This window comes from Castor canadensis, chromosome 6 (genome assembly GCF_047511655.1).
Source record: "Castor canadensis chromosome 6, mCasCan1.hap1v2, whole genome shotgun sequence".
NCBI lineage: Eukaryota > Metazoa > Chordata > Mammalia > Rodentia > Castoridae > Castor > Castor canadensis.
In genome coordinates, this window is record NC_133391.1 from 17,519,710 (window position 1) to 17,546,933 (window position 27,224).

The 27,224-nt window shown below is 38.8% G+C and overlaps 1 protein-coding gene across 1 annotated transcript; it reads left to right on the forward strand.

Moving 5' to 3' along the window:
- The first annotated feature begins 838 nt into the window (after window positions 1–838).
- LOC109684216 (uncharacterized) lies at window positions 839–24,402 on the forward strand. The gene is made up of 4 exons (XM_074075814.1): window positions 839–3,358; window positions 18,233–18,359; window positions 18,542–18,602; window positions 19,169–24,402. The coding sequence occupies exons 1-4, from the start codon at window positions 3,344–3,346 to the stop codon at window positions 21,117–21,119; spliced, it is 2,154 nt and encodes a 717-aa protein (XP_073931915.1). The 5' UTR covers window positions 839–3,343; the 3' UTR covers window positions 21,120–24,402.
- Window positions 24,403–27,224: the final 2,822 nt, after the last annotated feature.

Below are 27,224 nucleotides of genomic sequence, written 5' to 3' on the forward strand. Positions count from 1 at the left end.
CTTGAGCCACTCCACCAACCCTATTTTTGAAATGGATTTTTTTCAAGATAGGATCTCACAAACTATTTTTCCAGGCTGGCTTTGAACCTTGATCCTCCTGATCTCTGCCTCCTGAATAGCTAGGATTACAAGCATGAGCCAGTGGTGCCTGGCTGGTGACAAAGTTCTTATGTGGTGGTGTGTATAATATACAGGATAGGTGTGTTCTAAGGCTAAACCATTTATGTTTGTGTAGGTATACTCTGTGATGTTTATGGAATCACAGAATCACCTAACAATCTCTGTTATAAAGCAAGCTTTTACTGTATATGTACATATGTTACAATTACATAACATATAATTTACATATTAGTTTTCTTTTCAGATTTACCAGGACTCTTTCAATTTCACTGTGTTTTCAAAGAAGCAACATTTGGCATTGCTGAAACTCTGTGTAGTATGTTCATTTTCAACATCTTCATTGTTTGTTCTTTTTATAATATTTGCTTCTTCTAATAAGACTGAACTTTAGCTAATGAATTCGTAGTCTTTTTAATTTTTGTCTCTCTATATATTTGCTTATATATTTTGCCTGCATATTTCCTTCTTAACTTCAGTTTTAGATGCATCCTAAATATTTTTACACCTTTATTGAAATGTAATGTATGTATGTAATGCATCCCTAACAATATGCATATATTTCAGGTATATACCTGTCATCTTTTGACATATGAATACATCCATGAAACAGCTGAAACAGCACCGTAGTAAATATCATTAGCAATCTGTTACTCCAAAGTGTTTCCTAGTACCCTTTTGTCATCTGTCCTTTCTGTTCTTCCTCACTGCCTTTTCTTAGTAAAGGTGATTTACTGAGCAACAAAAACAACAACAACAATAATAAAGACCAGGACAAGCATCAATATTGGGTAGGTCAGTGAATTGTTCTAGAGGGAACACACCATGTACCTATGTACCTAGTATGAGGTGAAGAAATGGAACGTTAGTGATGCCCTGGAAAACCCTGTCTTCCTATCACTATTCTCTCCATTCTCCCTGGGGGTAATTACTAATGGTGAAATAGGCTCTCTCCATGTATCCCCTCCACTGGCCTGGAGCTCTTATGTAGCTCATGTTGGCCTTAGCCTCCCTAGTGCTGGAATACTAGAGTTCACCACCATGTCCAGAGTTGTTAGAGCAATCTTGTAAAATGATGTGGTGCATTTCTCTTCTTCCTAGCACTTGAATTGGTGGTACATAGGCCATTTACCATTTGTAAATGGTACCAAATAACTTTCCAAAGAGGCTCAATTTTATTGCCACCAGCAGTGTTTAGCAACTGTAATTCTTTAACACCATTGTGGTTTTTAATCTGTTTATTATTTTTTGCCTTTGTTGTCATTGTTTTTACCTTTCTAGTGATGATGCAGTATTATATTGCATTATATTCTAGTTTTAACTTTAAGCTATTTACCATTGATTTGTATATATATTCATACATTTATTTGTCATTTGATTGTCTTTTCTTTTGTGAAGTGCTTGTTAAAATCTCTCAGCCTTATTTTTTTCTGTTGGAATGTTTGCTTTTTCCTTAGGCTTACATAGATCTTAGTAGATTCTACATTGTAAGCTCTATACTAGAAATGTACTCTGCACACTTATTTCTATTCTTTGTATTACCTTGCACATTCTTAATAATATTTGGTGAACAGAGATTCCTAATTCTAGTGAAGTTTGCTGTATGTTCATTATACCCTTTAGAATTTATGGTTTTAAAAATCCAATGTAAGAACACTTTCCTAGTAAGAAAGTAATGAAGCTTTCTCCAAAATTACTTTTTTCTTATAACTCTGTGGATCTTTTTTTTGGTATGATGTAGGACCAGTTGATTGTTTTTTACTTGCTGGTATACATTTGTCACAGCAACAGTGATTGAAAAATAATGATGTAAGAGAGAAAAAAGCTTATATAAGTTTATATATGTGTGTATATGTATCATCTACTATATCCTGCGTCCTCTGAGTCCACTTTTAGATAAGGTCTCAATCTTGGTCTATGAAGATTTGAACAAAACACTACTGTAGTTTCTGATAGTTCAAGATTCTGTAATTGTGGGATGAGTCTAGTACCCATTAAAAGTGCCTACCTGAGTAAACTAGTTCTCAAAGCTTTTATCTCCAGTGTTTTCTGAGGATTTATATGAGCCTAGGAGTTAGTAAAACAGACTTTTGCCTTCTCACTGTCAGTAATCTGTTTTTAAAAATCATAAATTCTACAGCTAATTAATAGGAGCTGATGTTTCTTTATTTAAAATGAGAAAATTAAACTGAGTCACAACTATTAATTACTTTCTTAAAATATAACAAAAACAATACTATGCCCACATAAGTAAAAGGCTCATGATACAAAAATTTAATACATAGTCTTACTTCCAGACAATTTCTTTGTATGATTCATTCTCGTTGGTTCTCTTCATTCCTGCATCCTTGCTGAGATCCATTTTGTTGACATTTACAATGCTTGTGGAAACTTACCTGGTGATTGGGTTCTACTGATTTTATTGTGGATATAATTGAATTATTTCTCCCCTATTCACCAGTGTGTTAATAGCATTGGATATTGGTGAATTTTCAGTAGCACCTCATTTCAGAATTGTTTGTATCACATTTACTGTTGCTTACTTCATGGATACTGATGTAATTACAAAGCACAGGGTCATTGAGGGACAGAAATACATGAAGCTGTGGTCACAGTGAGACCTGTCATCAGGAACTAATGGTACAGAGGTTCAAAGTAAATACACATTTTGTGCATTTCCCCTACAAAAAATCCTAGGCCAAAAATGTTAGACTACAAGGTGTATACTTCCTATGAAATTTAGGTATATAAAAGGAAGGGGTGGTCTAGTGGAAGCACGGATGTGGAGTCTCATGTTGTACATCTGTATTCATAGGAGCATAGATAATACTACTTAAATATTTTTCCTTTGGTGTACTGTAGTTTCATTAAACAATCATCCTAATATTTAAAATTATTTCTTCATGATAACATTATTCATAGCAAATGTTTTTTATTACGTATAAGCTTTATGTTAATTAGCATATAAATTACCTGTATGTCAGTTAGCATGATTGTGTGTGCTGTTTTAGCACAGTCTTGTGTGGACATACTCATGTGTAAGAGACTCCCACAGGGAAGGTTTTTGTTGTGGTATTTTCTAGAGATTTTTCTCCAGCTGCTGTGAAGAGATCTTTGAGTATCAGAATCCTGAAGCAAGGCATACCAATTCTCTCATCACTCCCTGGATTCATTTTTGTCTTCCAACCATAATTCAGTCCTCTAGCTGTCTCTGCATACAAAGAAAATGAAAACATCTGTGGTGAGTTGCTTGCTTATTTTTTCTTCAGCTGCTTTTCATTGTATTTTAGAAGCTTTGTATGAGAGTTCATTAATTAAAATAGGAAACTTAAACAAATTTGAACCTCAGAGAAATATGCATAAATAACACAAAGTTGTCCTGTTTGATATAGGCAAAATTTAAGCCTTTAGAAGACTTGAATTGATCCTGAGGAGAGCACTGTTAATTCCCATGGCCTGTGAAGTCTAAAACAGAATCTTCGCTGTGCACATAGATGATTTAGTAGGAGTGATTCACTACCAACCTGGAAATAAACACAGCATTCTGCAGTAGTAATGTTCACCTAGTGCTGTATCACAAATAGTTAAGTAGTGTGGTCCTTACTTGATGCGTGAATGAAAACTGGAATGTGCGGAGGATAGAATCTACCACAGGTCCTTAAACAGCTCTGCATACATCTCTCTCCGATTGTCTGTATGGGCAGCTTATAACACAGACTGTCCAAAGTTATTTTTTTTATGATGTGTCTTGTGCTCATTTGCACTTTTAATCTAGTTACTATTGTCTTAGGTATTTTTGAAACAAATGATATGTAATCAATTTTGAAGACTGTCCCATAGTCTTTGCCTTTGGCTTGATCTTCTGCCATCACTGAGATCACTGTACATGATCTCCTTGCAATTGTTCTGTTTTAGTTTCTGTGAGGACCTTGCAGATGGATTCTTTTTCCTGAAACTTTTCCCCTCTGTAACATAATTTGTCCAAGTTTTGCCTCCTGTTCTGCATTGTTCTTATTTGATTTGTCCATCTGTGGTTTGTCACCACTACCAATACCTGCCGGATTTAGGCCTCTTCCCTAGCCGTTAGACCATAGGTTTAGTTCCTTTGTGGTTCCACAAAACCAAAATGAAAACCAAATCCTCCATTCAGTTTTTGTGAGTGGTATTTACTACCAACTAGCCTTGACCACCAAAAAGGAGATTTTTCCTGGGGTCCTCTCTTTCTCAGATCTAATGTTATCTGATGTAATTTCTGATGTCTTTGTTTCTTTGTTGTGTATGTAGTGCTTTTGATGGGAAAACATATTGGTGCTCAAAAACAAGTACTTTCTCTTTGGCAATGTTGCTGTTAAAAAATCTTGAAGGGTTTAGTGACACAGTGATGAGGGTTCATATTTCTTCATTTTTTTTCTGTATCATCATTTTTCTGTTACATTTACTTCAGCTTCAAAGCTCTGATATTCTGTCTTTTAGTTGATTTAGTCTGCTGGAGAGGCTTTCAACCAGATTTTTTTATTTGACTTAAACTTATCATTTCCAGAGCTTCAATTTGATTTTTTCCCCAGGCTTTCTGTATCTTTATTAAATTCCCCTTTCACATCTTGCACTGTAGTCTTTATTTTATTTGGGTGTTTATTTGTATCCTCCTAGAGTTCATTCAGCTGTTTGTATCCTCTGAATTCATTTAGTTATTTATCTGTATTTTCTTTGAATTCATTTAGTTGTTTATTTGTGTTCGCTTTGATTTTGTTGGAGGTGTTTATACTGTCTTCTTTCATCTCATTAATCTTATCATTCCTTTGAGCTCAAAATTAGAGGATTTATCCCCTTCAGTATCATTCAGATTGTTTGTTATGTGATTGTTGACCTTTTCAAGGTATTATGTCCCTTCCCTTTTTCATATTTCATGTACTTCTACATTGAGATTTGTTCTTGTAGTCAGTTCATTGGTTGGGAGTTTTAGTCATCTTGAATTATTTGCTATGTTCCGGCAAGGCTGGGTAGTGCAGAGTTGATGTGCCATTTCTCACCACTGGCCTGGGGGTATAATTTAGCAGTAACGAGTTCACCAGTTCAGTACCAAACCAGATATTTACATGAAGTAAAATATCATTGGCAACCCATGCAACCAATCATGTTATATATGAAGGGGACTAGTGTTCTTATGTGGTACAGTAAGGGTTTAGAAAAATAAAAATGTGTGTAACAGTTAAAATTAGGTAGTAAAAGTAAGGGAAGGAGTCAAGGGAAGAAATAAGAAAGGGAGTGAAGTGTGAGAACTGCAGTTAAAGTATTAGTGTGTGGGAATATAGTTCAGTTATTGTGGAGAAGGGTGCTATCATCAGGGACTGGAAAGGAATAGAAAGGCTAAGAACAATAAAAGAAGGAGGTAGAATTGACAGTAGAACAGTTTGTAAGCAAGAGATAGGAAAAGTGAAAAGAGAAAGTAAGAAGAAAAAAATATGTAAAAGAGACAAACAAATTAAAAAAATTAAAAGTATTTCTTCCTTGTTGAGGAGAAGAGTGTATGTCTGCTGAGCTCTTATCAGTACAGTGGATGCTTTATCCTCCAGTCTCTGGTCCTCAACTTTTTGTCTGCAGTCCTTTGTGTTTACTCATGTTACCCTTCAGGGCTCTGGGTTGACTGGGTGCAGCCTGGGAGGAAGGCTGTGGATCAGGTAACTGCTGGGATGGGGTGGGGCAGTTGTAGAGTAGTGGCAATTCCTGGGGGTTGGACTGCTCTGCTGACTTTTGTGGAGTGGTTCCAGGCATGTCAGAGAGCAGTTGGGGGCTAGGGGGTGGAGTTCTGGACCACAGCTAGTGGGTCAGAAGGCACTCTCCATTCTCAAGGCCTTCACTTTTCCTTGCCTCTTGAGTCCAGTGCTGCTTTAGCTTGTCCACAATGAGCTTTTTCACCCTTTCCACCTAGGCCTCTGGTGTAATGTTTTGTTTGTTAGTGAGTAGCTTTTGTCACTGTGAATATGTATAGACTGTTGAGCTGGGTGCTAGGTTAAGAGTTCTAGGCAGCTAGCCATCTTGCTTCCACACTCTTCCTTGTCTTGGGTTAGAACCCTGGATGGTAGACTGCTCACTTCCTTTGGGTAGAGACCTTGGTGTCGAGTGGCTGCACCCCCACATCGCCCAGCATGCGCCCCCCTTCCCCCCATCAGTTAGGAACCGTGTGTGTGTGTGTGTGTGTGTGTGTGTATGTGTGTGTGCGCACGCGCGCGTGCCTTTGAACAGCCTGCTTAGCCAAAACTTTTCTTGGGGGGGTCAGATGAATTTTTGTCCTCACACTGGACTTGACTGGGTGGAGGCCTTCAGGAATAACACTGGTTATAACAAAATTCATCCAGTTTCACCCACTTGCCAGTCCTGTTCCAAATACAGGGGCCTTTAATCAGTCCGCTTAGTCAAAAGTTTTCTTGGGGTCATATATGTGCCTGAGTACTGGGGTGGCCTGTGCAGTGCTCTCAGGACTGAAACTGGTTTGCTCTGCTAGCACATTCCTGCTTTCACTGTTTTTGTCCCTGGTCATGGAGCACAGATGTTGGTCATCTTCTGTCTGGTGGCCCAGGCAAGGCTTGCTGACCTGCTCATAGTCCTTTGTGCAGTTGTTTTGTTAACAGCATGGCCCACATGTGTGAATCTTGACAAAAGCAAATCAGAACAGTTAAAAAAGCCCCCAAAAACCTGGGCTGGAAAGGTTGTGGGAGGGAGCAGATCCTTGTGGCAGTTCTGCTTTTTTAGAGGTTTAGTTAGAGTGGTATTTAAAAATTTTCTCTATCTACTATCTTTCCTTATACTGGCACATTCTCTAACTTCTTAACTTGCTCACCTCTCCTTGCAGCCATGGACATAAGAAAGTGGTACCTGTCAGCAAGCTGCCATATTAGGACCTTGTTTGCACTTTTTTTTTTTTTTTTAAACCACTGTGAACAATGCTGCTGTGAACCTACATGTACAAGTTTCTTTGTGGATATCTGTTTTCAGGTCTCTTGGGTGGAATTTCTTGGGTCATATGAAACATCTGTGTTCCATGTTTTGAGACTTCTTGTAAAGTGTCCAGCACCATTGCACATTTCCACCTGATGGGAGTGAAGGTGCCAATTTCTCCAAATCTTCATCAACACTTGTTATTGTCCCTCGTTTTTATTCTAAAGTCATTTTAAATCAAATCATTTAAAGCTACTTTCACCCAGTGGGCATTTCTTTCCCACGCTGTTGGTAGAGATGTCAGCACCAGGAAGGTGACTCTTCCAGGCCTTCCTGGGCCCACTGCCATGCCAGGGCAGACACTTCAGCAGCCCTGAAGTGTCATCCATCATCTCTCCTTGAGTTTTGATGGCATGTGCAGTTGTACCAGAGTGGGAAGTCATCTGGCATACAAAAACTGGTTTTTGCCCATTTTAAGACCCCATCTTCACCATTAAGAAATGGTTAACTCACTTCATTGTCCGCTGTAAGGGTGTCTTGCTTTCTAGTTGGCCTTCCCTGTCCAGAAATATTTGACCAGTGCCTTTGTCATCCCATTTACTTTCTTTTTTTGCAGTACTAGCATTTGAACTCAGGGCCCACACCTTGAGCCACTCCACCAGCCCTTTTTGGTGAAGGTTTTTTTTTTTTTTGAAATAGAGTCTTGCAAACTATTTGCCCAGCTGGCTTTGAACCAAGACCTCCTGATCTCTGCCTCCTGAGTAGCTAGGATTAGAGGCATGCACCACCAGTGCCTGGCTCCTTTTAATTATTTGAAGAGCCTCCTTACTTCCCTTCAGTGAAGATGAATTTTGTCCTTGCAAGCTTTGGAGACCCTGCTGTTTCAAAAGGAATATGTCTCTCTAGATTGGTATGTGTTTGTCAAAAAAGACTATAGCAATATAGGTGGGTCCCCTATGTACCAGGCACTGCACTAGACCATTCCAAAGTGAGTCTTTACCCCACAAAGGTGTTATTTTTGCCCATTGTATCGACAAGGTAGTCAAGACCCAGAGAGCATTAGTAACTTGCTTAGAGTCACATAGTTTGATTGAGCAGGGGCTGGGGCTTGGGATGTTAGACCATGTTTGAACTCTTTCCCATTTGGCCTCACTGCTTCCCTCCTGCTGCTGCCTTTTTCTTGGCCATTTGCAGCTCCTCACACCTGGCTGGGGTTAGCCTGATACCGTTTGAATATGTTCTATCCCCTGCTCTCCCAACAAAACTTATGTTGAGATTTGGTCCCTGGTATGAGTGTTGAGAGGTAGTGGGACCTTTAAGAGATGATTAGGTCATTAAGAGGGATTGTGTAGTTCTCACCGACCTGGATTAGTTACCCTGCAATGAACTCTCCCCTTGAGTTTTATCTCTTCTGCATGAGTGCTCATGCCCACCTGAATCCCCTTCTCTTTTTTTCACTGTGTTATGATGTGGCTTGACACAAGGCCCTGGTCAGATGTGCCAACCCAGTCTGGGATGTCCAGCCTCCAGAACTGTGAGCTAAATAAACCTATGTATGTATATGTATATATATATAAAATTTATCCCGCATGCTAGTCAGTTTTCTATTTCTGACAGAATACCTGAGATAATCACCTTAGTAGGAGGAAAGATTTATTTATTTTGGCTCAGGGTTTCAGATTCAGTCCATAGTCCCTTGGCCCTATTGCTTTGGGTCTGTGGTAGCACAGTACATAATAGTGGGAGTACATGGCAGAGAATGCCTATTCACCTCATGGAGGCTGAGAGGCAGAGAGAGAGAAAGGGGAAGAGGCTGGTGTTCCAATATCCCCTTCAAGGACACATCCGAGCAACCTAACTTTTTCCCACTAAGCCCCACCTCTAAATGTTCTGCAATCTCCCGATAGTGTTGTAGGCTGGTGACCATGTGTTCGACACATGGGCCTTTGGGAGCATTCAGGGTGCAAACTACCAGTATCAGGTGTTCTGTTATAGCAACACAAAATAGACCAGAATGTCTTTTGGCTTGAGGCTTTTTGCAGAGTGCTTGCTTCTAGTCAGTGTTTTCAAAATTATTTCCCAGCCCTCTCTTATCTTGTGCATCCCTAGAAATGGGTGATCTCAGAGTCACCCAAGATGCCCCCTTCCCCCTTCCTAATGCTGCATGTCTCAGATAGAGCAGATTTCTGCTATCAGAAGCACTGGGTTCTCTGGGCCAGCCTTCTTAGGTGGTCTCTCCATGAGGGGGCTCTCCCTGGCTACCCAAGGTGGAATCTGTTCACTGGACCCTGCTTTGGGGTATGGGACTTTTTTTGCTTTGTCTCATTGAGTACTTGGCAGTTAGAATTGTGTTCACTTCATCCTTCTGGCTTGTTTTTCTGTTTTAAATGAAGTTTTGGCCCACTGAGCATAAGTGTTTGTATATTTGAATTCTTAATGTTTTTCCATGGCCATCCTGGGACCAGGGCAGGAGAGGCATGTGCTCTGGAGACCTGGGTCCCTCTCTCTCTTGGTTATTATCAGTTCATGACTGTGAGGCTTCAGGTCGAGGACTGTGTTGAACACAGAAGGTGCTCATATCTACTGTTCAGATGGAAAAAGCAATCTTTGGGCAGAGGTGCTTATATAAAAGGCTTTGTAATTCTCCATTCTCATTCAACCTATCTTTTTAAAATCCCAGACATAGTTGTATTCACCTCTGTTAGTTTGATTTTTGTCTTTTTTTGTTTTTAGTTCATAAGCATTTTGTGGTAAAATATGCATATATAAATTTACCATTTTAATATTTTAAATGAACATTTAATAGCATTAAGAACTTTCATAATGTCTTGTAACCATTACTGCTGACTCTTCCCCCAAATCTTTTATCATTTCACTCAGCTCTGTATCCATTGATTGCATTTGTTTTTGTAATAATAAAGGATGAATTTTACCAAATGATTTTTCTGTATCAGTAGAGCCCATTGTGGGATTTCTTTCCTTTCTGTTAATGTGATATAGCAGTGTTATTTCTTTTATATTAAAACATCTTTGCATTCTCGGAATAAATACTACATTAACAATCCTTCTAACCTGCTGCTCATTCCTGTTGCCAGTATTTTGTTAAGGATTAGATTAGTTTCCTTGTAGTTCCACTGTATGGTTTTGGGATCAGGGTGATATTGGCCTCACAGAAAGAATTAGAAAGTGTTCCCTTTTGTTTCAAAGGGTTTGCAAAGAATTGCTGTTAATTCTGTAAATATGTGGTAAATATTACCAGTGAAGCCATCTTTTGGTTCTGGCCTTTCATCATTGGAAGATTTCTTTGGTGGTACTGGGGTTTGACCTGAGGGCTTTGTGCTTGCAAAGCAGGCATTGTACTACTTGAGCCACACCTCCGGTCCATTATTTGCTCTGGTTATTTTGGAGATGAGATCTTGGGAACTATTTGCCCAGGCTGACCTTGAACCATGATCCTCCCAATGTCAGTCTCCCAAGCAGCTAGGATTATAGGTGTGAGCCACCTGCTCCCAGTGCATTGGAGGTGTTTGAGTTCATATGTTCACTCATAGTTCCAATCAGATTTTCTATTTTTTTCATGATCCAGTTTTAGTAGATTGTGTATTCATAGAAATTTGTCCATTTCATGTAGGTTTTTCAATTTCCTGGAATAGTATTCTCTTGTAATCTTATCTGTTTCTGTAAGACTGGTAATGATATCTCTTATTTTTATTTCTGAATTTAGCAATTTGAGTCTTCTTTCTTTTTAAGTCAGTATAGCTAAAGGTTTGTAAGTTCTGTTTATGTTTTCAAAAAATTAACTTTTGATATCATTAGTGTTATTTTTTAAAATTGCCAATTTCATTGATAACTGCTCTAATATCTACTATTCTGCCTTCAACTCCAATTTTTCCATGCATTTAATAATTTTGTTCCCATTTTGGCATATGTTAACTTTTTTGGGCTGAGAAATAGATACCTCCCCACAAGTTCCTGGTCCCTGGAGGACATCTGGCTGTCCTTCTTCTTCCAGTCTGACTGCGTGTGGTCTGGGTGCCCTTGGAGCTGAGAGGCAAGGGGATTGCTCCCTTGATATATACTGTGGTGTGCTCTATCACTCTCTTTTCCTTTCCCTCCTTCCCCAAGTTCCATAGAGTAGTTCCACTGTTACAAACATGTTCTACCTCTGAGTTTGTATATGATCATTCTTGTTTTTGTATATATGTTTATCTTTGGATCTGTCTTCTATGTATGAGAGAAAATATGTGGCTTTTGTGTTTCTGATCCTGCGTTACTTCACTTACATGATGTCTGCCAGTTGTATCCATTTACCTTCAAAACCTATGTCATTATTCCTATGGCTGAGTAATACTCCATTGTGTATATATACCACAGTTTCTTGATCCATTCATCAGTTGTAGGGACCTGGGTTGTTTCCAAAGCATGGCTATTGTGAACAGTGCTGAGATGAACATCGGTATACAGGATACTACTGTATCCTGTCTTACGTTCCTTTGAGTAGATGCCCAGGTGAGATATTACTGGATCAAATGGCAGTTCTATCTCTAGTTTTTTGAGAACCCTCCATACTGCTTTCCATAGTGGTTATACTAATTTGCATTCCCACCAGCAGTGTATAAGGGTTCCTGTTTCACCACATCCTGGCCAGTATTTATTGTTGTTATTACCATTATGGCCATTCTAACTAGGGTGAGATGAAATCTAAGTGTTGTTTTGAATTGCATCTCTTTTATAACCAAGGAAATTGAACACTTCTTCCTGTATTTACTGGCCATTTGTACCTCTTCCTTTGAGAAGTCCCTGTTTAATCCACATGCCCATTTCTTCACTGGGGTGTTGATTCTTTAGGGGCTGAGGTTTTTGAGTTCCCTGTAGCTTTTGGATATGGACCCTTATCAGATAAGTAGCTGGCAAAGATTTTCTCCCATTCTCTAGGCTATCTCTTAAGTCTGGTGACTTTTTCATTTGCTGTGCAGAAGCTGTTTAGTTTGATGCAGTCCCATTTGTTCATTGTTTCTCTTAGATTCTGAGCCTTTTGAGTTCTGTTGAGGAAGTTGTTCCCTATACTTATCTGTTCCAGTGTATTTTCTACTGCTTCCTGGAGTTGTTTCAAAGTTTCAGGCCTTTTATCAAGGTCTTTGATCCACCTTGAGTTTATTTTGGTACAGGGTGATAAACAGGGATCTAGTTGCAGTCTTCTTCATTGTCTTCTTCAGTGAATATCCAGTTTTCCCAGCAGCATTTGTTGAAGAGGCTCTCTTTTCTTCATCATGTGTTTTGGGCTACTTTGTTGAAGATCAGTTGGCTGTAGGTGCGTGGGTTTATGTCTGGATTTTTTATTCTGATCCATTGGTCTTCCTGTCTGTTTTTGTGCCAGTACCATGCTGTTTTTATGTTTTTGTTATGGCTCTGTAGTATAATTTGAAGTCTGGTATTGTGATACCTCCAGCATTGGGCTTTTTGCTTAGAATTGCTTTGGCTATTCAAGGTCCTTTGTGTTTCCATATGTATTTCATGATTGTTTTTTCTGTTTCTGTGTAGAATGTCATTGGAGTTTTGATAGGGATTGTGTTGAACATGTAGATTGCTTTTGGTAGTATGGCCATTTTCACAAGGTTGATTTTACCAGTTCCTGAGCATGGAAGATCTTACCATCTTCTGATGTCTTCTTCGATTTCTCCCTCCAGTAGTTTATGGTTTTCATTAAAAAGGTCTTTGATTTCTTTTGTTAAATTTATTCCAAGGTCCTTTAATTTTTTTTTTTTGAGTCTATTGTAAGTGGGATTATTTGCCTGATTTCTTTCTCAGTCTGTTTGTTATTGATATATAGAAAAGCTACTGATTTCTTTATGTTAATTTTGTGTCCTGCTACTTAGCCAGAAGAATTTATGATTTCTAATTGTTTTTGGTAGAGTTTTTGGGGTCTCTTAGGTATAAGATCATGTCATCTGCAAATAGGTATAGTTTGACTTTTTCCTTCCCTATTTGGATCCCTTTTATTTCTTGCTCTTGTCATACTGCTCTGGCTAGGAATTCCAAAACTATATTGAATAGGAGTGGAGAAAGCAGGCAGCCCTAACTCGTTCCTGACTCCAGTGAGAATGGTTTCAGTTGTTCTCTGTTTAGTATGATGTTGGCTCTAGGTTTGTTGAATATAGCCTTTATTATGTTGAGGAACATTCCTTCTATTCCTAGTTTCTTCAGTGCTTTTATTATGAAAGGGTGTTGGATGTTGTCAAAGGTTTTTTCTGCATCTATTGAGCGTATCATGTGGTTTTTGTCCTTCCTTCTGTTTATATGCTGTATTACACTTATGGATTTGCATATGTTGAACCATCCTTGCATGCCTAGAATGAAACCACCTTGGTTATGGTGTATGATCTTTTTGATGTGTTGTTGAATTGTTTGCCAGGATTTTGTTGACAATCTTGCATTCATGTTCATTAAAGATATTGGTCTATAATTCTCTTTTCTGGTTACGTCTTTATTGGGTTTCAGAATGATCTTAATGCTGGCTTTAAGGACTCTTCTGCAGTCACAAGGGGGAGTGCTGAGTCTGTGCACTGTGGGAGGCAGGCCTCCTAGTAGCTGCAGAGTAGTGGGTTGCTACTCAGTGAAGGAGCTGGGATTCCATCTCTTGGACAGGATAGATGGAACTCTCCTGCAGGGAGGCGGGGGCTCGCCAACTGTCAGGTAGAGTGGGGAGCACTGGGCCTCTGTGCACCTTGGGAGGCAGGCCTTCTGGTGCCGTTCTTTGTGTTGTAGTTTACAGCTTTCCTCCCCTCAGTGGGGAATCTAGCATTTTTTCTTTAAGGGAGAGGTAGGGGCTCTCCTGTGGTTGGGAACTATGCTTTCAGCCTTTTTGTGCCTTAGGAAGCTGGTTTCCTGGCACCCACAGAATGGCAGATTACCACTCAGTGGAAGAGCTGGGTTCCCTCTCTTTTATGGGGCAGGGGGGGCTTTCCCATGGGAGGGCTTAGTGGTTAGCGCTGGCCTCTGTGGGGAGGGAAGCCTCCTAGAGCCAATAAAATAGCAAAGCGTGGAGCCTGGGATTCACTTGCATTTGTGGCAGTGAGCTCCTAGCACTGAGTAGCAAGTTGAGAGTGCCTTTGGGGCAGCAAAGCTGGCAGGCTTGAATCGTCTGCTGCCCACGATGCAGCAGAGGCCCTGGGGTCTACTTGTGTTGTGGCATGGGTTTCCAGGAGCCACGGCAACTGCTACAGGTATGGTGGATCTCAGCTGCATGTTGTGGGAGTTCTGGGGCCTGTTTGCCAGGTGCCGGCTTCTAGAGCCACAGGAGTTGCTGTAGTCATGGGAGAAAAAGCCTGTGAGAGTCGTAGAGCCTGCTTATACAGGGGCGTTGGTTTCCTTGGTGTTTCAGGGTGAAGGTAGCAGGTCCTGTAGTTTGGGGAAGCATGTAGCCCTGAGTTCCTGTGTGTGCTGGGAAGCAGGACTTAACACCAAGCAAGTGCCGAGTAATGGAGCCTGGAGCCAAGTGGAGACTTCAGGGGGCAGGGAAATCAGGAGTGTTGAACTGCAAGTCATTCTTCCCATTCTTCCTCTGGAAGAATCTCTGTAGATTTGGAGAGGGCTTTGTTTCTTGCTGGTTATGGAATCCCATGGGTACCTTGTGGGGTCCTCTGATCTTCTTCAGGGTAGTTAGGTGCCACTGGGGCATCAGGACATCAACAGTCCTCCATCTTGCTCCCTTGGATCCATGAGCACCCTGTGGACTGAGGTCTTGTCCATTCTTTTTTGGACAGTTACTAGTTATTCAATTTCTTTACACATGTATAGGCATATTCATATTAGGTTTTACTTTTTTTTACATTAACAAATTTTATACATGCTTGCCTTGGATAGTGTACAAATTTTAAGCTACAATAATGATTTTCTTGATTACGTCCATGCACACAAGTCTTAACAAATAAGCATTTTGTAATAAAGACCTCTATGAATATTTTATAATAAAGTAATTCTAAATTTTTCTTGGTGGATAGATCAAGTACCTCCAAAATACAAATTCCTATACACAATGAGTATGAGTGTTTAAATAAATTAAGTACATGGACAGCCTTAGGACAGACTTATATTGTATATTCAGCTAGGTATTCAACAAACTATAGGGTTAAATGGAAAAAGTGTAGTTGCAAATAAAAATTTAAAACTAATGTTTATAATTAAGTACAGCAAGTAAATTGATAACATAAATAAGATGTGATATATTACACTTCATTGTAAAGAATGTTCACTACAGTATATGCTGACTAAATAGAAGTACATATTGGGAAGCACTATGGGTGGTGTATGTTTGCCATGTACTTTTGTTATTTTGAGGTAGATAATTTTGCATTCATTTTCAGTTGCTGCTGGTATCCTGTGTTTTAAGAACTGTGTACAGTATGAAAAACTTGAAAATACCAATGAATGAAAAATGTTTTAGGAAATGGATATTTTCATGCAGTTATGTACAATTTTGTGTAAATTTCAAGGCAAAAGTTGTTTCCTGTAAAACATATTGTTCTATGAGAGAATGTTTTTTGTTTTGGTACATTTCTTAATTTTTTTTTTTGGTGAGACTGGGATTTGAACTCCGGTCTTCATGCTTGCAAAGCAGGCTCTCTACTGCTGGAGCCACTCCTCCAGTCCAGTGCATTTCTTTTGTTTCCTCCTGCATGGCATTATTTTGCTCTATTCTTTTTTGTGTGCAAACAATATGCCAGTTAAAATGAAAACTATCCCTTATGTCTGGATTTTATTTTATTATTATTTTTTTTCATTTTTCTTTTATTATTCATATGTGCATACAGGCTTGGTTCATTTCTCCCCCCTGCCCCCACCCCCTCCCTTACCACCCACTCTGCCCCCTCCCCCTCCCCCCCAATACCCAGCAGAAACTATTTTGCCCTTATTTCTAATTTTGTTGTAGAGAGAGTATAAGCAATATTAGGAAGGAAAAAGGGTTTTTGCTGGTTGAGATAAGGATAGCTATACAGGGCATTGACTCACATTGATTTCCTGTGAGTGGGTGTTACCTTCTAGGTTAATTCTTTTTGATCTAACCTTTTCTCTAGTACCTGTTCCCCTTTTCCTATTGGCCTCAGTTGCTTTTAAGGTATCTGCTTTAGTTTCTCTGCGTTAAGGGCAACAAATGCCAGCTAGTTTTTTAGGTGTCTTACCTATCCTCACCCCTCCCTTGTGTGCTCTCGCTTTTATCATGTGCTCAAAGTCCAATCCCATTGTTGTGTTTGCCCTTGATCTAATGTCCACATATGAGGGAGAACATACGATTTTTGGTCTTTTGGGCCAGGCTAACCTCACTCAGAATGATGTTCTCCAATTCCATCCATCTACCAGAGAATGATAACATTTCATTCTTCTTCATGGCTGCATAAAATTCCATTTCTGGATTTTAAAAACAGAATGAATAAAATCCTTACCAAATGTCACATTCTGGTTCAAGTAAAAAATGACTTAAACACTAGTAATAATAAAAGACAAAACACTGCAAAAAATGCAGAGTGTTTGCTGATTATTTTAGTTCAGGAGAAGATTTACAGCAGAAGGTATTAAGTGAAGCCTAGACTGACTTTAATTAGTAACCCCCATTGGACTGTGTAACTGTGAGAAGCCTATGGATTCAAGCTGCTTGTTTAAGAGGAATTTCCCACTGTTCAGAAATCCTTCCCCATTTCCTCTTCTCCTGTCCTTTACTGATTCAGTTTCTATGTCATATGTCAGAGTCTTTTGTCCTGCTAACGAACTTGTCCAAGTAACTGCTATGTGTTCCTTCTCAACTTGTTCATCCTTCCTGACCTTACAATAAAACTGATTGATGAGAAAACATTCCTCTCCTCTACTCACAAGATGGCTATCCTGGGAAGATCAGTAGAAGGCTTCTAATAGCCAAATTTGCCATTCCTTTTTCCTGGCTTTCTGACTTTAATATCAAACTTCTTCAGTTCTGGGTGGGACACTGAACTTACTCAAGTCATTTAACTTATCAACAACATCAGTAGGCACATGTTGTAAACTAAGTTGAATATTTCATGCAGTAAAGGAATCAAAATAAAATCCTGGATTATTCTCCCTTTTTCAGCCACTTGCTGTAAAGCTCCCTTCTAGTGCTATTGTGGCTTTAACCAATCCACTCCTTTCACATTTTTGACTTGCTTTTCTCATCAGATTATTTTTTGGATTGTTTTTTTCCAATTGAAAAGATTCATAATAAGTTTGGGTTCATAGTAATGGTTAACTGTGCTCTGTCTTCAAGAAACTCAAACAAAATGAAATGATGTACTATGCACCCAGATTTATTATGCAAAATGATTTAACATTTAATAGAAATGTGAGTAAATATGCACATCTCGGGCTTCTGTGAAATTCTTCTCACAGTGCAGCTATTTTTAGTGTTGGGCTGGTCTTCAGCAACAGCATTCTAAGGTGCTGGTAAGCACTCCATGAGTTTTGCTTCTTTTCTTCCTTTATTGCTATGTATATTTCAGCAGGAAGCCCAGGCAGCTCCAGCTCCAGATCACCACAATCACAGTCAGCACTAAGCTGCCATCCATCTTACTCTGATACATAGGGACTTATCTGGATCATTCATGGAGGGAGTGCGGGGCTGCAGAGAGCGCCAGTGTTGGCTCAGGTCTCTGCTGTGTTGGTGGCACCAGGCTCTCACTTTGATATTTGAAGCACAGTTTTGGGGGATTGTCAGTTTTCTGTATTAATTTCCTGCTTGTAGTTTCATTCTGTAATTGTTTCTTGTGCTTGATTTATGTTTATCTCATTCTTCTTCAGTTTCATGATGTGGACTATTACTCATGTAAGTCTCTGTTCCTTTAGCTTGTGTTCATCCAGTGTTTTGACAGATTTCTTTTTATAATAGGAATTGAAAAAGAAAAAAAAATAAATGGAAAAAAAATCTTACCTGTTGTAGTTTTTTTATGGATGGCTAATGAGAGGAGAATTCCTATTCTGTTTGCATCCTGAATACTTCAATTCTAGCATTAGAACTGCTGTGTAGGAGGGATTATGGGACTGAGTTTTAATGACCAAGTGATGTAATAAATGTTTGGAGTTCACAGAATCACGAGGACATCTTATGAATTGAGTGTAGATTCACAGTGCTGTCTGTCTCATCCATTCTCCTTTGTATGCATTTGGGATGCTTTAGGAATCTGTGACCTTTGAGGATTTGGCTGTGAACTTCACCCATGAAGAGTGGGCTTTGCTGGGTCCTTCTCAGAAGGATCTCTACAGAGATGTAATGCTGGAAACCTTCAGTCACCTTGCTTCTATAGGTAAGAGTAACATCATTCCTTCAGTTAGCCAGTTAGAGAACAAGCTGTTCTGTGATTTAGAATGTGAAAAGAGAAGAATTTATTGACTAAGGCTTGGTTACAATGTATGTTGAACCTAGAAATTGATATTTTTTTCTATAGTTTTTAATAATTCATAATAATTTTTTTGTTCTACATTTTAGGAAACAAATGGGAAGGCCAGAACATTAAAGATAAGCACAAAAATCCTGGGGAAAATCTAAGGTAGGTTGCATGCATAAGAGGAAGCAGTGTCCCTTGAGTGAAATTTTGTAAACAAGCAAACAAAATAAATAAGCACAACTTTTAATTTTAATTTAATTTATTTAATTTTAATTATCATTGGAAAACATTCATCAGAAATGTATTCTTCAATGTAACAATAATGTTCAGTGTTTGTAGACAGGAATAAGAAATGGCACATGTGAATATTGCTGTTCTGTTAGTAGCTCTGTGGAAGCCATGTTGCTGAGTAACCAGTCCATTCAATTTCAGATGATTCAGATATAGCAGAAAACATATGTTCCTTCATTTTTGAAGCAGTGTTATATCCAAGACCTACTAATTAAATAGACAGTTGTTAGTAAAGCACTTATTATAACTTTGTCTTGCCATTTTTTTAATAGAAGCTATGGGGTAGAGAGACTATGTGAAAACAAAGCAGAGAGGCAGTGTGGAGATGCCTTCACCCAGATTCCAAATGTTAATATGAGCAAGGCAATATCTACTCCACTAAAAGCAGGTGATTGTGGTGTGTGGAAAATTCTCATGTGTTATTCATCCTTTAATAGGTACATTATACCTCACTCTGGATACAAACCATATGAACACGAGGAATATGGAGAGAAGCAATATAAGTGTAAACAAAGTGGGAAAACTGTTATTTCTCTCACAAGTGTTCAAGGACACATGGCATCTCACAATGTAAATGGACCTTACGAATGTAAGGTTTGTTTGAAAACCTTTGATTTTCTCAGTCTGTTTCAAATACATCAACACACACATAGTGCAAAAAACCCCCATGAGCGCAAGCAAAGTGGAAAGGCTTTTGTTTGTTCTACTTCATTTCAAATACGTCGAAGTACTCATACTGTAGAAAAATTTTATGGATGTAAACAATGTGGGAAAGTTTTCAGACATCTTAGGTACCTTCGAGTACATGAAAAAACACATAGTGAAGAAAATCCTTATGTATGTAAACAATGTGGTAAATCTCTCAGTTGTTCTAGTGCGCTTAAGTTGCATGAAAGGACTCATAGCGGAGAAAAACCCTATGAATGTAAACAGTGTGGTAAAGCCTTCAGACGACGCAGTTACCTTCGAGTGCATCAAACAACGCATAGTGAAGAAAGACCCTATGAATGTAAACAATGCGGTAAAGTCTTCAAAACTCACAGTTCCCTTCAAGTACATGAAAGAATTCATACTGGAGAAAAACCATATGAATGTAAGCAATGTGGAAAAGCCTTCACACATCTCGGTTACCTTCGAGTACATGAAAGAACCCATACTGGAGAAAAACCATATGCATGTAAACAATGTGGTAAAACTCTGAGTTCTTCCAGTTACCTTCGAGTACATGAAAGAATTCACACTGGAGAAAAACCGCATGAATGTAAACAGTGTGGTAAAGCCTTCAGACATCTCAGTCACCTTCGAGCACATGAAAGAACTCATAGTGGAGAAAAAACCTATGAATGTAAACAGTGCTGCAAAGCCTTCATACATCTCTGGTCCCTTAGAGTACATGAAAGAACACATAGTGAAGAAAAACCCTATGAATGCCAACAGTGTGGTAGAACTTTCAGTTGTTCCAGGTCTCTTAAATTACATGAAAGGACTCATACTGGAGAAAAACCATATGCATGTAAAGTGTGTGGTAAAGTCTTCATAGCTCATAGTTCCCTTCGAATTCACGAAAGAATTCATAGTGGAGACAAAATGTATGAGTGTAAACAATGTGGTAAAACTCTGAGTTGTTCCAGTTCTCTTAAATTACACGAAAGAACTCATACTGGGGGGAAACCTTTTGGATGTAAACAATGTGGCAAAGCCTTCAGACATCTCAGTTACCTTCGAGTACATGAAAGTACTCATACTGGAGAAAACTATGAATGCAAACAATGTGGAAAGGCCTTCAGACATCTCAGTTACCTTCGAATACATGAAAGAACACATAGTGCAGAAAAACCCTATGAATGTAAGCAATGTGGTAAAACTCTCAGTTGTTCCAGTTATCTTCGAGTACATGAAAGGACTCACACTGGAGAAAAGCCCTATGAATGTAAACAATGTGATAAAGCCTTCAGTCATCACAATTCCCTTCTATTACATGAAAGGACTCACACTGGAGAAAAACCGTATGAGTGTATGCAGTGTGGTAAAGTTTTCATAGATCATAGTTCTCTTCGAAGACATGAAAGAATTCATACTGGAGAAAAACCCTATGAATGTAAACAATGCGGTAAAACTCTCAGTTGTTCCAGTTCTCTTAAATTACATGAACGGACTCATACTGGAGAAAAACCCTATGAATGTAAACGATGTGGCAAAGCCTTCAGATATTTCAGTTATGTTCAAGTACATGAAAGAACTCACACAGGAGAAAAACCCTATGAGTGCAAGCAATGTGGTAAATCCTTCAGACATCTCAGTTCCCTTCAAGTACATGAGAGAACTCATACTGGTGGAAAAAATCTTACCAATGTAAACAATGTGAAAAAGCCTTCAGGGATCTGTTAACTCTGAGTAAATGAATGAACACAGAGTGAAGAAAAACCCTGTGAATGCAAACAATGGCAAAACTCTCAGTTCCTTAAATTACACGAAGGAATTCATACAGGCGAAAGACCATATGAATGTAAATAATGTGGTAAAGCTCTTAGTTCTTTCAAGTCTGTAAAAGACTTGAAAGAACTCACACTGGAATAAAATATGTAAACAATGAGGTAAAACCTTCATCATCACTGTTCCCTTCAATTACAGGAAAGAATTCATAGTTGAGAAAACTCTGTATGTATAAACAATGTAGTAAACCCTCCAGATTTACCTTGAAGACATGAAAGGACTTGTACCAGAGAAAAATCACTATGAATGTAGACTGTGGTAATGCCTTCAGAGATTGCAGTTCCCATTAAGAAATATTGAAAGAAATAATTCAAGAGAAAATGTGAACAGTACAGTAAAACTCTTAAGTTGTTCTAATCTTATGAATAAGGAAAATTGTGGCAGCCTTCAGTTTTTTCAGTTGTTTTTGAGATTATGGAAGGATCTCATTGAGCAAAGCTCAATGAGTATTAGAAGTGTGTTATGGTCTTTAGTTGTTCCAGTTCCATTTGAAGACTTGAAAAGACTCATTCTGGAGAAGAACCCTGTTATTGAGTGGAATATGGGAATGGCTTCATGTTTCTCACACCCCATTCAAAGACACATGAGAATGCATGCTGGAGATAAATCTTGTAAATATAAGAATGGACACTGGATTGAGCCCCTAGTGGTTTGGAAAATAAAGATTTTAACAATAACATTAATAGTCATGACAGCTTTCCTTGGAAAGAAATCCTGCAAAGGTAAGTATATTGAGATTCTGATCCAAATTAATTATATAATGTTCAAAATTTCACAATATGAATGAACTGTTTTATGAATTATTAACATACTGTGTTTATTAGTGTCTTGTATTTTTGAGTTTGCAGGTACTGAGTTTGAATTCACCACCTTGTGCTTGCTAGACACATGCTTGACTCTTGATACACATCCCCAGCTCTTTTGGCTTTAAGTTATTTTCTATATGAGGCCTTGTACTTTTTGTCCAGGGCAGCATCAGACCATTATCCTCTTCCTTATGCCTTTCATGTAATTGGCGTCAGAGGCACATGGCACCATGCTTGGCTTTGTTCAGATAGGGTTCTCTCTAACTTTTTGCCTCTGCTGGCTTTGAAGCCCAATCTCCCTGATTTCCACCTCATGAGTAGAAGCTTATAGCTATTTGCCACCATGTCTGGCCTCAGTGGTTTGCATTTAGAAAGTTTTCTCAGATTGAGTTTTCATATCTTTTGCAGAGAAACAATGAGGGGAGAATTCTGTAAGTATAGTTATGTCCTTAACATGGGGACACATGCTAAGTGAGGCATGCATCATTAGGCAGTTTCATCATGGTGTTAAGATCATAGTGTTTACTTACAGGAATCTAGAGGTTACAGCTTACTATATATGTAGACTATATGGTATAGTCTATTTTTTCTGTATTGCAAGCCTTCATAGCATGTTATTGTACTGAATAGTGTAGGCAGTGGAAACACAGTAAGTATTTGTGTATTGGACCCAGGAAAGGCACCATAAAGATGTGGTACAAAAGAAGTATAAAATATGAAAAGAAATGCTATATTTGTAAAGGGCACTTAATGTGAATAGAGCTGTAAGGGCCGGGTGTTGCCCTGGGTGAGTCAGTGGGTGATTACTTAGTGAATGTGATGGCCTGAGACATTACTGTATACTACTGTAGACTTTATAAACATATAGCCTTAGATTATTACTGAATTTATAAAAAGAACTACTTTTAATTAATTCAACTTACTGAAACTTTCTCAATTTGTAAACTTTAAAATTTTAACCTTTTGACTTTTGTAATTGCTTGTACCTTAAAACTCAAATACTTTGTACAGCTGTATAAAAATATTTCTTTGCATAATTATTCTGTGAGCTTTTTCCTAATTTGTTTTATCACAGCAGCTTAAGCTTTCTTGTTTAAATCTAGTATGCTAGTACCACAGAGGCTGAGGCAGGATGGTCATAGGTTTAGAACCAGCGTGGGTTGCATAGACTATGTCCAAGGAGAAGAAAACCTTAAGATGTAAATACACCCAATATCCTAAGCTCACACAGGGCCAAGATTATCCACAGTGTTGCTCTGCTTTTCCCCACATAGCCTAATGGAAAGTCTTCTGGTGTAATAACGCACGTGGGACCAGGTGCCGTGGCTCACAACTGTAATCCCAGCTCCTCAGGAAGCACATATTGGAAGGATCTGGGTTCATGGCCAGCCCCACCCAAAACTTGGTGAGACAACAACAAATGAACAACAACAAAAAACTGGGCATTGTGGTGCTCCTTTGTCCTCCCAGCTATGTGGAAGGTGTGTGGAGGAGGGTCATGGTCCAGGTCAGCCTGGCCAAAAGTGTGAGACTGGAAAAATAAGTAAAGCAAAAAGGGTTTGGAGTTATGGCTCCAGTGTTAGCGTGCCTGCTTATCAAGTGTGAGGCAAAAACCAAAAACAAACCCACTACCAACAAACCAAAAACAAAACACTAAGAGGTGTCATTTCCTGTGATTATAGTGCCATCATCTGGGATCCCCTTTACAGGGTCAGAGGCTTTTTTCCATTATAGATTTGTTTGCAAGCAAGCAAAAACATGAACATTCCTCTCTTTTAAAGAAAACCTTTTGCTATTGGGGGTCTGAGTTTTCAAACTGTTAAAGGAGCTTGTTGAGGTTGGCAGTAGCTTCTGCTAAACCCTTTTCTGTGAACTTGCTTGGGCTTCTTTCCCTTGTGCAGTGTCTTTTCTCTTGCCTCTTCATCAGCTATGCATTTCATAGGTGGTAGAAATTTTTCAGCCCCCTTGATAAGGTGACGGATGACTCTTGTGTATGTGATCCATTGTTACCCAAAATGTTATGCAGCGCATGGCTGTGTTCTTCAAGCAGTAGTGCCTGAGTTGAATAGGTAGTGATTTTTAAGTCAGTTAATAAAAATTTTCTCTACTTTAAAATGTGTTGGATCCATAAGTTAAAATGTATTTCTAATATGTAAGTATGTTTAATTTTTATATAATTGTATAAGTGGTCTGTGATTGATGAGTTGCCCCCCAAAAATGAGTATTTGTTAATTTTGGGGATTTTTTAAAAACTGTACTTTGTGGGATGTTCTTTATTGCCTTCATACATTGTATATGTTCTACCTTGTTGGAAAAACAACTTTTGGGGGACATAAGGGAATTTTCTTTGCTAATAAAGTGTTGTGATCAAATTTTAAGTATGTAAAGTTCATCATACAGTTTCATGTGAATTACTTGGCTTTTTTCTTATTCTCAACTGCTGTTTGGACAGTTCACTTTGAATTAATGAGAAAGACATGTGAAAGGACAATGTATTGGGTTTAGTCAGAGGGAGAAAATAGTTTCCTCTTAAAGTTTGTGGGTTTTAAATTAATGGCTTAAGACAGATCGAGGAATTTCCCTTTTGTTCATTATTATGGAGTGTGTCGATATGAAGAGGTGTTGAAACTTTTCAAATGGGTTTTCTGCATCTCTTGGAATGATCATGTGGTTTTTCATATTTTTTTTCTGATATGATGTATTACATCAATTCTTTCAGTTATAAAACACGACTTTTATAGGTAAATCCTCTTTCCATCATGAAGTGTAAGTCTTTGCCTATTGGTTGATTTGCTTTTCTAATACGTTGTTGAGGCTGTTTGTGTCTCTATTCAAAGAGATTTGATACCCTATTGTAACGTATAGCATTATCTCATATGCATAGTGTGTGTGTACATGTGTATCTATAAGCATGTATATTTAATATTTAGTATATAATATGGTTTTGTGTACAAGTAGTATATATGTTACTACTTTATCTTGTATGCAATTAAAATTATATAATTAGTGTAGATTATAGTACATTGTTGGTATTATAGCTTTATAGTATGTCTTTTCTGTACTCTAGTGTATTATAGTTTGCTGCCAGCAGACAAAATGATTCAAACAAACCAGCCACATCCTCCCATGTGAGCAAAGGAAAATCTTACCTTCTTGATAACTGCAGAGCCTTATTCCTCATCTATATTTTCTCTCTACTCTGAAGTGAAATCCGTGTATGTGCCTGCATAGACTCAGTGCTTTCCACTTCTTGACTGTGAATATAGTTAACTAATAAGCTGTTGTGCATTTTATCTGTCCAGTGAGAGGTGTCATGTATTTGTCCAAGTAGCCCCAGGATACTAATTCCTCCCTTACCAGTGGAGTGAATGGCAGACTATTGAAACAAATGGCAATAAAATCAGGATGGGCCAACCATGACAGAGGACATCTCTACTGTGACTGCTCTGTGCTGACTGGTTCTGTGATACACTGGACCCAAGTCAGAACCACCAATTGCTGATGGACTTTTGCTTTGGTCATTTTCAGGTGTTACCATCTCTTCCCACACTAAAGACTCATCTCAACATGAATGGTTAAATGCTTCAGTGTATCTTGTGAAGTTCTGTTTGTATTTTGCAGGAAGTGTTGGAGGCACTTGCCTATCAAGAAAGCAAAAATAGCACCATAGCCAGGTGGGACTTAGTTCTGATTATCAAGAGCCAAGCTGCAGCTCTGTGGTCACCACATTTTCTCTGGTCACCATCGCTGGATGCTTGAAGTAGCCATGTGACCATTGTTATTGCATATGCCTGGGATGGGCCTAGAGATGGTTGTTTTAAGAAAAGGGACCCCCTCCACCATGGGAAGAATTAAATATATCACCCTTTGCTAATAAGAGTTGTTGAACAGGCAGGAATATCAACCCTATCTGTTTCCTGTGCTGCTGCTTCCTTGCTGCTGTCATTTGCAGACTCCTGTCCCCTGAATATATTGAGGTGCACATCTATGGTGGCTCAGGGCATGTGCTGGTGAATACAGAAGAGGAAGAAGCATTTGCTGTTAGTCCCTGCCAAAGCACAGGAGGAAGTATTGTAAAACCCCTAGCCATTGTGTAGGCTTTCATTATTGCTGATTACCAGCCTGCCAAAGGTGTAATCTTGTGACCACAGGTTTGATCGTCTTAGTCAAAGTGACAGTATTGCAGTGGATTGTAAGCCCTGGAAGCTGAGGTCCTTTCCCCCATTGTAGGCTGCTGGGCTCCTGAATGCCTCCCCTTAACCACACTTGATCCACACTACTGGTGATTAGATGATGATAGCATCTGTGAAACTTGCAACTTACCTCAGTAGAAATCAAAATACTCTCAGGCAATTTTTATAGAGAGAAAAGAGAAAAGCAGTCACGTGCATGCTCAGATCCAAAACCTGTTAGCAGAACATGCCTGTCTTGGCCTCTTTGGCTACCTTCTATGCTTCCTGTGTGTTAACAGATATGCACAGGACAGTTCTGTAGATAGTCTTGGACAGGTCTAGTTACCGACCCCCAAACATACCTTTCTCACTTGCAATTTTAAGAATGACTATGGAATGTGCTAGGAATGCAACATACAGAGATCAGGGGAAAGTGGCCTGGAGAACCCAGACTGTGTTACAGGACTCCTGGGTACTGGTTGTCCTTCAACACTTTTTGCCCATGAGTATATAACTCCCCTTATTTGGTGCAGTGCTGTGGCCGGAACCCAGCTCCTTGTGCTAGGAAAGTGCTCTAGTAGTAAGCTACGCCTTGAGGCCTTTTAAATTTATTTTGAGACAGGGTTATGCTAAGTTACTCAGGTTGGCTTTGAACTGTGATCTTCCTGTTTCTAGCTACCGAGAGCTGGGATTATAGGCAAGTGTCAACATGTCTGGCCAAATATACCTTTCTTTAACCCTGAAAAGATTAAATTCTCCATAATTGTGGCACCCATTGCAGAAAAATACCCCATAATGGTCATGGAATGTCTGGGCCAATGAGTAGTAAGTTAAGTATTTGCTCTTTCCAAATGTTCTTCACAAAATGGGAATCCCTATCAGTTCAAATGGGGATGAATGTGAGTTTTTAGAAGTATAATAGGTATTGGTTCCATTTCACTAATAAAATCTACTCAGATTACCTATTTCTTCTCTTGTGAGTTATAGTAGATTGTGTTTTGAAGAAACTGTTTCACTTAATT